This window comes from Tiliqua scincoides, chromosome 12 (assembly GCF_035046505.1).
Source record: "Tiliqua scincoides isolate rTilSci1 chromosome 12, rTilSci1.hap2, whole genome shotgun sequence".
NCBI lineage: Eukaryota > Metazoa > Chordata > Lepidosauria > Squamata > Scincidae > Tiliqua > Tiliqua scincoides.
This window is the reverse complement of record NC_089832.1, coordinates 13,593,956-13,606,118: the sequence shown is the minus strand read 5'-3', so window position 1 is coordinate 13,606,118 and position 12,163 is coordinate 13,593,956. Positions and strand designations below refer to the sequence as shown.

The following is a 12,163-nucleotide window of genomic DNA, read 5'->3' as shown; positions in this document are numbered from 1 at the left end:
CAGGCGTCTCTGTTTCAGCAGTGAATACATGCTAGGGATTCCAGCACGTTCCAGGACTGTGTTGTTTGGAACTTTGTCCTGCCAGGTGATGCCGAGGATGCGTCGGAGGCAGCGCATGTGGAAAGCGCTCAGTTTCCTCTCCTGTTGTGGGCGAAGAGTCCATGACTCGCTGCAGTACAGAAGTGTACTCAGGACGCAAGCTCTGTAGACCTGGATCTTGGTATTGTATTATATTATTATAATACAATAATATAATACAAAATTATAATAGAGCAATTATTGTCTAGTATAATATGTATTATATATATATTATATATATATAATAGAATATATATAATTTATTATATAATTATTAATGTAATTTTGTATTGTATTATTTGTATATTATAATTATAACACACACATATATATCTGTATCCCCCGCCTTATATGTACATATATATACACGTGTGTGTGTGTATACAGATATGGGTATATATGTATGACCGTTGGCAACCTTCAGTCCCGAAAGACTCCGGTATCGCGCTCTGAATGGTGGTTCTGGAACAGCGTCTGGTGTGGCTGAAAAGGCCGATTCGGGAGTGACAATCCCTTCCACACTGGGAGCAAGTGCAGTCTGTCCCTGGTCTGTCTCCCTGGCTATGGACCTTCCTTCTTTGCCTCTTTGCCTCAGACTATTGGCCAAGTGTCTCTTCAAACTGGGAAAGGCCATGCTGCACAGCCTGCCTCCAAGCGGGCCGCTCAGAGGCCAGGGTTTCCCACCTGTTGAGGTCCACTCCTAAGGCCTTCAGATCCCTCTTGCAGATGTCCTTGTATCGCAGCTGTGGTCTACCTGTAGGGCGCTTTCCTTGCACGAGTTCTCCATAGAGGAGATCCTTTGGGATCCGGCCATCATCCATTCTTACAACATGACCGAGCCAACGCAGGCACTTCTGTTGCAGTAGTGCATACATGCTAGGGATTCCAGCACGTTCCAGGACTGTGTTGTTTGGAATATACACACAATTATTGTATACAATGTAATACAAGAATATATGAACGTTAATATGTTTAACACATTAAAAAAAACAAAAAAAGGTGGCGATGTGCTCAGCCTTGCAGAGCTCTCATGTTCTGCAGGGAGAACCGCAGAATCAAACCCCCATTTCTTGGGTTCGCTTCGTCGCCTGCCTCGTTTTTTTGCAGCCACGTGACTCCAGGTGGCCGGACCCCACCCCCTTTGTTTGTTTGTGGTTCGCCTGCCTGAGCCCCTAGTGGGGGCAGGGACTGCTGGCGCGCGGCTTCGGTAGCTCTTTGTGCGCATGCTCGGGGCGCGAGGGGGCCGCAGTTGCGCGCGCACGCGCCCCCCGCGCGAGTGCGGCCGCTGGTGGAGGCTGCAGGCCGCGCCGGAGTGACGTGAGCGGCGGGGGGGCTAAGGGGGGAGGCGCGCGCTCCCGCGGGGCGAGCAGGCCGCGCGCGCTCCCGCCGCCTGCCGTTTCCCGGCCCAAGCCTGATTGGTGCAGGCCGCGGCGCCCCGAATGCCAGGCCGCGGAGAGCCTCCCACCCCACCGCCCGATCCGCAGCCGCGCCCGGCCCAGGTGAGGAGGCGGGGGGCGCACGGGGGGGGCGCCAGAGGGGACGGTGGCGGCCGCGGGGGGGGGAGGCCGCACAGGCCGGGGCGCCGGGCGGGCCTCGTCACCGGAGCCCCGCCGCCGCCACCCGCTCTCCGCGGGTCGGCCCCAGGCCGCAGGCAGCAGCGCTGCCGCCGGGCTCTCCCCGCCGCAGTGCTAGGCCCGCTGCGGCCTCAGGCGCCGGGGCGAGATGGCGGCAGGCAAGATGGCGGCGGCTGAGGCGGCCGGGCCGGGGGTTGGGGGAGCGGGCGGGCGGGGGGCGTCGCGCCGGGGGCTGCGAGGAGGCGTCTCGCGCCGGCGCCGCGCTCCGTCCTCGGCCCCCCGCGCTGGCCGCGGTCGCCTCCCTCCGGCCCGGCCCGGCTCTCTGTCAGGCAGGCGCTGTCTTGGCCGCGCCCGCCCCGGGAAGGAGGCTGTGCCCACCGCCGGCCCTCCCCGTCCCGGAGTAGGCGCTCCGCCGCCGCCAGGCGCGCTTCATTGTCTGCGCAGCGCGGCGCTGATTGGAGGCGGCGGCGGCGGACGGGCGCGCTCTTCGTCGCACTCTCTCGCTTGTTGGGAGGCGCGCCTCATGCACGCGCCTCGCACGCCCTGCTCGGGAGACCGCAAGGCGCCTGGTCTGCAGCCAGAGGTGTGTGTGTGTGTGTAAATGTGTATATATATGTAAATTTATATAAACTACACACACACACACACGTTATTTATATTTATGTATATTATATATTAATTACACACATAAATTACACACATAAATTACACATATATGCACACACATATATACACATACATACACACAAAATGTATATTATTATAATATATATATATATATATATATATATATATATATATATATATATATAAATAATTTGATTTTTAAAAAATATCTGATATCAAATGAAATGAAATATTGGTTGGATTGGATAGAATATACAGTGGTGCCTCGCATAACGAAATTAATCCGTTCCGCGAATCCTTTCGTTATGCGAAATTTTCGTTGCGCGAATCACGTTTTCCCATAGGAATGCATTGAAATCTAATTAATGCGTTCCTATGGGCAAAAAAGGTCAAAATGAAGTCAAATTTGTTTTACAAAGTGTTTATTACGTGCTCTTTAAAGGCATACATACTGTACAGAGGATTTCTAAAATTTGAAGCATACACGAAATTTTTAATTTTTAAAAAATTCGTTATGCGAAGCACGGACCTAAAAAGTTTTCGTTATGCGAAGCACGGACCTAAAAATTTTTTCGTTATGCGAAGCAAGGCCAGAAATTTTCATTATGCGAGTTACCAAACTCAATCGAAAAACTCTTTCGTTATGCGAGTTTTTCGCTGCGCGGGGCATTCGTTATGCAAGGCACCACTGTATATAGATATAGATGTAGATATAGATATGTATGTATGCATATGTATATATGTATATAAAATGGTTTTATATATAAGATATATAATAGCCATGTGTAAATATGTATATTTATGTATATCAACCATATATAAACAGTGGTTTTTCTCACTAGATAGATAGATAGTGGTTCAGGAGTTGGTCTTAGACCTGGAAGATCCACAAAGTTTCCTGGATGACCTTGGGCCAGTCCCCAGCTCTGAGCCTCACCTACCTCACAGTGTGGTTCTGAGGACAAAAAGGAGGGCAGAAATCATGTGCACCACCCTGGGAGGAAGGGTGGAATAAAAATGTGAAAAATAATTGTGTGTGTAATGTGTGTGTATACTTCTATATGTACACATAAACACACAGATATATTTTTTAATATTGTTGATATTTGATATCAACTCGAATATTGATCTGATTGATTTGATCTTGCTTTGATTTTTTTTAATGGTTCAGTTCTCATGGCTAGCAGTGCAGTCCTGTGCATGCTTGCTCAGAAGTAATCAACAGCTCCCGAATCGTTCTGTGGTGCATGCTCACAGCTGTGGGTGCATAGGATTGAGTGCTACATTCTCCTTAAGAGGAGTGGAGTGTTCTTCCTCTCCTCTTTTTTGCACTTTCCAGAAATGACCACCTTTCCTGATGGTGTGCTCAAGTTTACTTGGAGTAAAGCCCCACAGGGTTCAGTGGGGGGCTCACATCCAAATAAGAGTGTTTATAGTGCGGTCTTCTGCCTGCCTACTGGGATGTAGCCGCTGTTTATAAATGGGCCATTTCTCACAGCTGTATGATCCTGTGCATGCTCACTCAGAAGTCCCACGCTGTTCTGTGATGCATACTTGTGGGTGAGTGTACATAGGATTGCAGTGTTTGTTGTTAGGAGGAGTTTTTTTACCTCTTTTTTGCACTTTGCAGAAATAACCTTTCCTGTTTCTGTGCCCGAATGTACTTGGGAGTAAAGCCCCATTGAGTTCAGTGAGGGGGGGGGGGGTTCACTGCCAAATAAGGGCCAAATCCTATTCTACTTTCCAGCCCTGGTGTAGCCATGTCAATGGGGTGTGCATTGCATCCTGTGGTAAGAGGGTAGTTATGGAGGCCTCCACAAGGTAAGGGAACATTTGTTCCCTCACCTAGGGTCTACATTGCAGTTGCACCAACGCTGGAAAGTTGGATAGGATTAGGCCCTTAGAGTGTTTACAGCACTGTCTTCTGCATGCCTACTCAGATGTAAGTCTTGCTCTAGGGCCCAGTCCTATCCAATTTTCCAGCATCAATGCAGTTACAAGGGAACAAACATTCCCTTACCTTGATGAGGCCTCCAGGACTGCCCCACCATCACAGGATGCAGTGCACAACCCACTGGCATGGCTGTATCAGTGCTGGAAAGTTGGATAAGATTGATCTCTCAATGGGACTTAACTCCTACTTGTATATAGGATTACAGCCTTTGGGTTATAAAATCTCAGACTGCAGTTTCATCCATGCTGACTGGACACTGCAGCAACAACTGCAAACGAAGAGTCTCTGCACCTTAACCCATTTTTACCCAACCCACAGATGTACACATTTGGTCCCTGTTATGTATGTGCAACATTGGGCAGAAATGACTTAAATATGTGACAGGTGCAGTCATAGAAGTTACTAAGATTGAATTCAGTGAAGCTTACTTCTGAGTTGATGTGTGTAGGATTGCGCTGGAAGTGTCATGGACTAGAACTCACTTTATTATAACTGATTTAAAAAACAGAATTTTGAGTTTATTGCACTGGGCTGCTCTTTGCAATTGGCCTCCGTGATAAGTAATAAGCACTATCAAAAATCAGCAGGACTCAGTCCCTTGTAAATGTCTGGATTTGGTACAAATGTGTTCAGAGTGACAGTTGCAAGCAAACACCATCACTGCTCCTTTTCTAACCAGTTTATCTCAGCACAAGTTTTTGTAGATGCATCTGATGAAATGGACCATGGTACACAAAAGGTTGTGCTGAAAGGAGTCTTTAAGGTCTTTAAGAGTCTGTCAGCCCAATCCTATGTCTGTCTACTCAGAAATAAATCCCATTAGAGTCAATGGGGCTGACTCCCAGGAAAGTGTGGATAGGGTTGGGCTGTCTGTTGTTTGCACTGCAACAGACTACAATGGCTGCTGCTCTTCTGGGAGTTCCTACATGGGGTGTGCGCACTGTTTTTTATGTAGTATTTCTTTGTTAATGTGAAAGACCCATGGTGATCTGCTCACCTGGATATTCCTATTATTTTAAATAATGTATCCAGATCTTATTTCAGAATTTATACATTGGTATTCTGCACCTTTTTCTAGGCTTTCATACTATGGAGAGTTACTTTAAAGTAAGCCCCACTGAACCAGGATTAGCTTCAGGTTTTTGCCGCCTTTGGGTAAGAGACCTACAATGGCAGCCCTGCTATCCCATCCAGGTACAGGCAAAATATAGACTTATTCTCTCAGACATGTATACAGCATGGCTAGCATCTGTTTGGCTGGCATTGTTGCACTCCCTCTTGTGCCGTGGGCCTGTTGAGTGAGGCAAGCTAGACAGGGAGGTGAATTTTATATGGGTTCCTTCTCATCCAGCTTTTTCTAAATGTGCACCAAAAGAGTAGGATAGAGTATGCATGTAGCCAGAAATATTACAGGGAAAAAGTGATAAAGTTACTGGAATAACGTTGCAATCGTGTGCACACTTACTTGGAAGTAAACCTAATTGAACTCAGTGGGACATTTATAAATAAGCATATATTGGCTGCTTATGTTTAAAAAAGTGTCTGCAACCATAGCCTAAGGCTGAGTGATGATTCAGTACTGACATGTAATTGGTATAGACATATCCCTTTGTATTTTTACTGCCTTGTTGATTTCAGTCCTATCCAACTTTCCAGCACCGTTGCAGCCACAGTGCTGCCCAGAGATAAGGGAACAAACATCCCCTTACCTCCGTAAGGCCTCCGTAACTGTCCCACTCAGTGCGATGCAATGCATGCCCCATTGGCACAGCTGCATCGTTGCTGGAAAGTTGGATAGGATTGACCCTCTGTCATTTGTGACTTCCCCTTACATTGGATTTTACTCCAGCCTCAAAAGACTAATAATAAAAATATCTTAAAATCTTGTTATATTTCTCAGAGATTTGTCGATGTGATCAGGAAAAATGCCTCAGTTAAGAACCTTAATGAATAGTGTCAGTTTTGTGGAGTTTTTTTTAAAAGTTGATTTATAACCTGCTGTGTTTCTTTGACTGAGAAACAGCTTATAACTTTTTTTCCAGATATTGCTAGTTCATAGGTTGTGGTATTATATATGAGAGGAGAAGGGTAAAATATGGTAGATCTAAGCCTTTCAGTGCTTTGTGTCAGGAGAATTGCATTGAATTGTATTAAGTTTCTAATAACACCCCCTCCAGTAAGAGACAGATTGTCATGGTTTGTACTGGCTTCAGCCTTCAAGCTGTCTTCAGAAATAGCTCCACATAGATTGCTTTCTAAATGTGTCTTCTCTGAATTTTGCATAGAACTAACACTGCAATCCTATGCATGTCTGTTCACAAGTTGTATTGAGTTTAGTGACATTTAGGGCTTCTAACTTCTGTCCAACTTTCCAGTGCTGATGCAGCTTCAAGGTAAGGGAACAAATATTCCTTTACCTTGAGGAGGCCTCCGTAACTGCCTCTCCACCGTCGAATGCAGTGCACGCTCCACTGGCACAGCTGAATCAGTGCCCAAAAGTTGGACAGGATTGAGCCCTTACTCCCAAGTAGGTGTGTATTAGATTTCAGCCTTAGGCTGCAACTTACTTCCAACTAAGCATGCATAAGGGCTTTTAGACATTGCTTTGTTATATTTATTGCATTTATGCTAAATCATATTAGAGCATGTAGTAATTACTATATTATTTTCTTTTCACAGTTCGTGAATGAGTGCAGCTGATTATGGATCCAGGTGGTGGAAGTCTTGGGTTGCAGACGCAGGAGTCCAAAATGCCTCACACTATGATTATGCAGGATTTTGGTAAAAATAAACAAACCCACAACTTTTATTTTTTAACTGAAACATTTGCTAATGGGCTGCATTATGTTATGGATGAACAACCTATGACACTGGCACCTGCACTGTGACAGAGAGTGAGCTTTCTTGGCACTCCTGTGCAGAAGCATTAGAATCTGTGAGCCTGTCTGTAGCGAAAGCTCGCCCCGGCACTCCTGCCTACCTATCTTGTGGCTCACATCTGCCACCTCAGTAGGCTAGAGAAAAGACCACACCAAGGCAAATGGAGATGCTTGTGTGTAGCCCTGCACACTTGAACTGCATTATCTCTTCCTTCAGGTCTGAATTGTGGCAGACTTGCCAAAGAGGTTGCCAAAGGAATCTTTGAAAATAGTATCACAGTACAATATTAAATTATCTGAATTTAATTAAGCTACAGTGTACTATATTGGATGACAGGTAAAAACTATTGTAATTGTTTACATTCCATTGTGTACAATCTTAATAGTGCTTACTCAGAAGCAAGACTACAAGTTTATTTGTATTCTCAAGTTGTATATAGAGAATTGCATTCTTTTTAGACTGCAGTCCTAAACACACCACGTAAGCCCAGCTAAATACAGTGGGATTTACTTTAAAATGAACATGCATAGACTAGATCAGTGGTTCCCAGCCTGTGGGTTGGTATCCACTGGTGGGTTGGGGACGATTTTTGGTGGGTCGCAAAAGGGTGATGGAGAAATCAAGTAACAAATTGCCTCAAACCCTGAGGCTATTGAAAAATCAGATACTGTAGCTGCTAATTACCCTGCTAAGAGCTCATTTCCTGCAGTTTGCAACGTGTCTGCATGCAGGGAGATAAATGTTTGAGGGTCTTTTTTCTGGTTCTTATTAGTTATAAATAAAACATCATTTCTTTCTAGATCTTATTTAAAATTCTAGTAAACCTAGGTGGGTCCCGTAGTTAAAAAGTTTGGGAACCACTGGGCCAGACTGCAAGACATGTAATGTTCTGTTTTGTCGTTATTAGTGTAGCATAACTGGAAATTGAACAAGCGTATAATCAATTGAATCAAACCGAATTCTTCAATTCAGAGTGAGACAAATTTAACAGAGTAACAGCCCAAGTAAGTCCCATTAGTGTCAATGGGGCTTACTCCCAGAAAAGTGTGGATAGGATTGGACTGTAAGGCTAGTAAAAGATTTGTTGTCCTGCTGCTCCTCTTCAGAAGACTGTATCTCCTGTGAGCCACTGCCACCCACCCTACCTTAAGGCAGAATCTCACCATAAACAATGATAGAACACTTGGCTCTTTTGTACTCTTACTATTGTAATGTTGTGCCATTTCACACAAAGCTATTCATTTTTTCAACAGTTGTGTTACATTACTGGGTGTAAATTAAACTATAATTAAATGTATTAGGAGCAGGAAAGTGCTTTAGCTAGCTGTTCATTAGAGGTATTCCTTAGATTCATGTTTTTGTACTGCAGCAATGCGACTATTAATACCTTTCCTCATTCACAATTGTTTCATAGTGGCTGGAATGGCTGGTACCGCTCATATTGATGGAGATCATATTGTTGTGTCAGTCCCCGAAACTGTACTAGTTTCTGATGTTGTCACAGATGATGGAATCACCCTTGATCATGGCTTAGCAGCTGAAGTTGTCCAAGGACCTGATATCATAACTGAAACTGATGTTGTCACGGAAGGTGTGATTGTTCCTGAATCTGTGTTGGAAGCTGATGTTGCTATAGAAGAAGCACTAGATACCAGTGATCATGTTTTGACTTCGGATCTTATAACAGAAACTGTTAGAGTTCCTGATCAGGTTTTTGTGGCTGATCTTGTTACGGGCCCTGATGGACATTTGGAACATGTGGTACAGGATTCCGTATCAGGAGCTGACTCTCCCACAGTGGTTTCGGAGGAGGTTCTTGTAACCAATTCAGATACAGAAACTGTGATTCAGGCAGCTGGCACTGTTCCGGGTTCTACAGTTACTATAAAAACTGAAGATGATGATGATGGCAAGAGCACATCTGAAGACTACTTAATGATATCTTGTAAGTAGAGTTGAGAATGTGCATGAAACTGATACAATTCAGACTTGGTATGATCTGATGAAAGGTGATTATTAACTATAGTGGGATGAAGTCCTGTTTTCCTGTTTGTGCAGGTTATGTATTCAAAAGTTCTTTAGAATGCACCTTGTATGCTGTAAAAGCTTAAGGGCTTTTTTTTGGGGGGGGGGTGAAGGATCCAGATTGGGGCATCAAAATTCTTCATGGTGGCTTCCTCCCAGTAACTTTCATGCCCCCATACCCTACAGTTTTCATTGATTCAGGCCATTTTGGGGGTGGATGATGGATCCAGATTGGAGCCATTAAGTTTTGTGGGGGCTGCCATTTTCCCTCTAACAATGCCAAGACTAAAGCATCTTTTGGGGCATTGCAGGAAAACACACACACACACAATTCTATCCACCAGGAGGAAGGTGCCAGAAATAGCTCTCCTAACCCTCTGCTAATATTGGCAGAGACAGCACAGAAACTGAGCTATTTTTCCTCTTCTCCAAAGAGGAGGAAAATACTGGGTCACAAAAACCTGTATCTGCTGATTCACTTATCTGCGGATCAGGTCCACAGAGCTCCCCCCCCCCCCCCGCGTACATGCTCCGTCTGGCGGCTAGGGGAGCTCTGCTCCACTCACCTCTGGAGGGTCCTCTGAGCCCAGCAGAGGCTGTGGACTCCGTCCATGGCCTTTGGCAGGCTCAGACTGAGCCTTTCTGTTTAAAAAAAACAAAAAACAAAAAACCACAACTTCTGGTTTCACAGAGAAACCAGAAGTCACATTTTTTTTTAAACTTAAAGGCTCAGTCTGAGCTCGACAGAGGCTGCAGACATCCATCCGCTGCCTCTGCTGGACTCAAAGGACCTTCTGGAGGAATCGGCTCTGGAGCGGGGGGGGAGGTATTAGTGTGTATCCGTGGTTTAACTGCAAGGAGTTCTGGAACAGAACCCCTGCAGATACGGAGGCACACCTGTATTTACTGAGTATAAACTGAGAGTCCGCTGGATTAAAATGCAGGTTTAATGCTTGTGGTGAGTAAGTATATTTAAGAAATTATTTTATGGTTTTTGAAACTAATACAGATTAACAATGTAAAAACTGCATACAGGTATGCATTGTTTAATGTCCGGGTATATTTTGAGGAATGTTAGGTGGTTTGGTCATTGTGCAACCATTCTTAGTGCACAGCACCATCTAGTGGGACAGTCTGGTATAATCTGTTGTTTCTAGGCTACAAGCCTCCATTTTATTCTTATGGGACTGCCATTGTATATGTAGTCCATCATTGTCTGGATCGTAGTTATTTGGCACATACTTGTACATGAATAAATATTGTGTATATGTATTTCTAACATGTATATGTTTTTCTAACCAAATTTTACAAAATGAGCATACAACAGTAAAAACGTGTGTAATATTTGTTCATGCTCTCAAACATTTGAAGTTTATTGTACTTTACTTACTGTTACCCCTGCTTTATAGTATTGCCAGTCCTTTAGCCTTGTGTTCATTCTCAGGCACTATGATGCAATTTTGAACCATCATGGCAACCTGGCACCCAGAATTTGTGGAGCCCTGTCCTATATTAGCAGATGTGTGACTAAGGGCACAATCTTAACCAACTTTCCAGCACTGGCATAGCTGTGCTACTGGGGCATGTGCTTCATCCTGCAGTTGGGGGGCAGTCATGGAGGTAAGGCAGTGTTTGTTTCCTTACCTCAGAGTTGCATTACCCTTAAGTCAGTGCTGGAAAGTTGGTTAGGATTGCGGCCTAAAACTTGGAAAGTAACATTATAGTTCCACTCAGCCTTTGTAACATCTTGTTCAAGTGTTTTTGAGTATTTGTACTTAAAAGAAGGATACAGACAAATTGGAAATAGTTCAGAAGAGAGTCATAGCATTGATAAATTGTCAAGGGTAAAGTGATTCAAGAAAGGTAGAAGAATCTGAATATGTTTAACCGAGGAAGAACATGGGTGAATTATGGTGATCATCAGAAATTGAGAGTGTTTCTCCAACTCATGCTCTTCTCAGCCCCTCTTCCATTTTTGAGCACTAATGATGGTTAGTGTTACATCTCCACCAAGTTGATCAATGTTAGCTTTAAACAAGAATTTGAAATGATGCTTTGAAATTGGTTTCAAACCCTGGTTTAAAGCTAACTATGGTTAATGGTCAATAGTGCAGATGTTTGCGCTCATCATAAAGCTATAGGAGAAGGAGGGAGGAGTGCTCTTGAGTTCTTGACTGTGGTGCAAACTGATGTTGTCATAGAGGAAGCACTAGGTACCAGTGATTATGTGGGGATACCTTAAGCCTGAAACTAAGGGGGACTTGCTGGCAGTTTTTAAATATTCCAAGGACTACCATAGAATGTTTGTGGTCTTGTGAGCATCATGGTAGTTAATCACTCACTGCTTTTATTCCAGTGCTAAAATAAACTTAAACCCAAGTTTCATAAACACAGACACAGCCATGTTTATATGCTCTTTCTTGTGTCAGAAGAGAAGCAAGCCTTTGGTTCCTAATAAGTAGCTATGTCTGGTTTAATCGGAATAGCAGTAATATTCTGTAATATTTGCACTATAATTTAAGCTATCAGTCATCCAGGAAATTTATTAATTTGTAAGCCGCCTTTAGTGCCCTTAACGGGATAGAAAGGTGGGGTATAAATTCTATAAGTAAATCAAAAACCTCACTTTTTTTATAGTGGAGTTGTGCTCAAATATCTGAAATATTTAGAAAATTGTTTTGAGTTTTTAAAGGTGTTACAGATTAGGCCAGTGATTTTCAACCTTTTTCATCTCATGGCACACTGACAAGGTAAAGGTACCATCAGTTTCTGACAGTTGGCAAGGCACACCATATTGTTGGTGGGGGCCTCACATCCCCCATGAACCTACTAAGAAATGACCCTCCCCCAAATTCCCACAGCACACCTGCATACCATTCATGGCGCACCAGTGTGCCACAGCACAGTGGTTGAAAATGGCTGGATTAGACAGTAGAACACTGTATTGAGTATGAATGGCTTGGCTATTTTTTTCCTGATTTGTGAGAGGTCATTTTCATGTTTGAAAAATCCAAGTAGACATATT

At 44.1% G+C, this 12,163-nt stretch overlaps 1 protein-coding gene across 3 annotated transcripts in view; it reads left to right on the top strand.

Annotated features, from left to right (window-relative positions):
- Positions 1-1,391: 1,391 nt before the first annotated feature.
- ZNF711 (zinc finger protein 711) overlaps positions 1,392-12,163 on the top strand; it is a 28,505-nt gene continuing 17,733 nt past the window's right edge. For 2 of the 3 annotated variants that reach the window (XM_066640140.1, XM_066640138.1), the window contains exons 1-4: positions 1,392-1,577; positions 5,312-5,427; positions 6,913-7,014; positions 8,528-9,058. In XM_066640140.1, coding sequence (XP_066496237.1) covers positions 6,936-7,014; positions 8,528-9,058 — 610 coding nt within the window. In that variant the 5' untranslated portion in view covers positions 1,392-1,577; positions 5,312-5,427; positions 6,913-6,935. The remainder of the gene's footprint in view (positions 1,578-5,311; positions 5,428-6,912; positions 7,015-8,527; positions 9,059-12,163) is intronic. The other variant, XM_066640139.1, reaches the window with a different exon arrangement.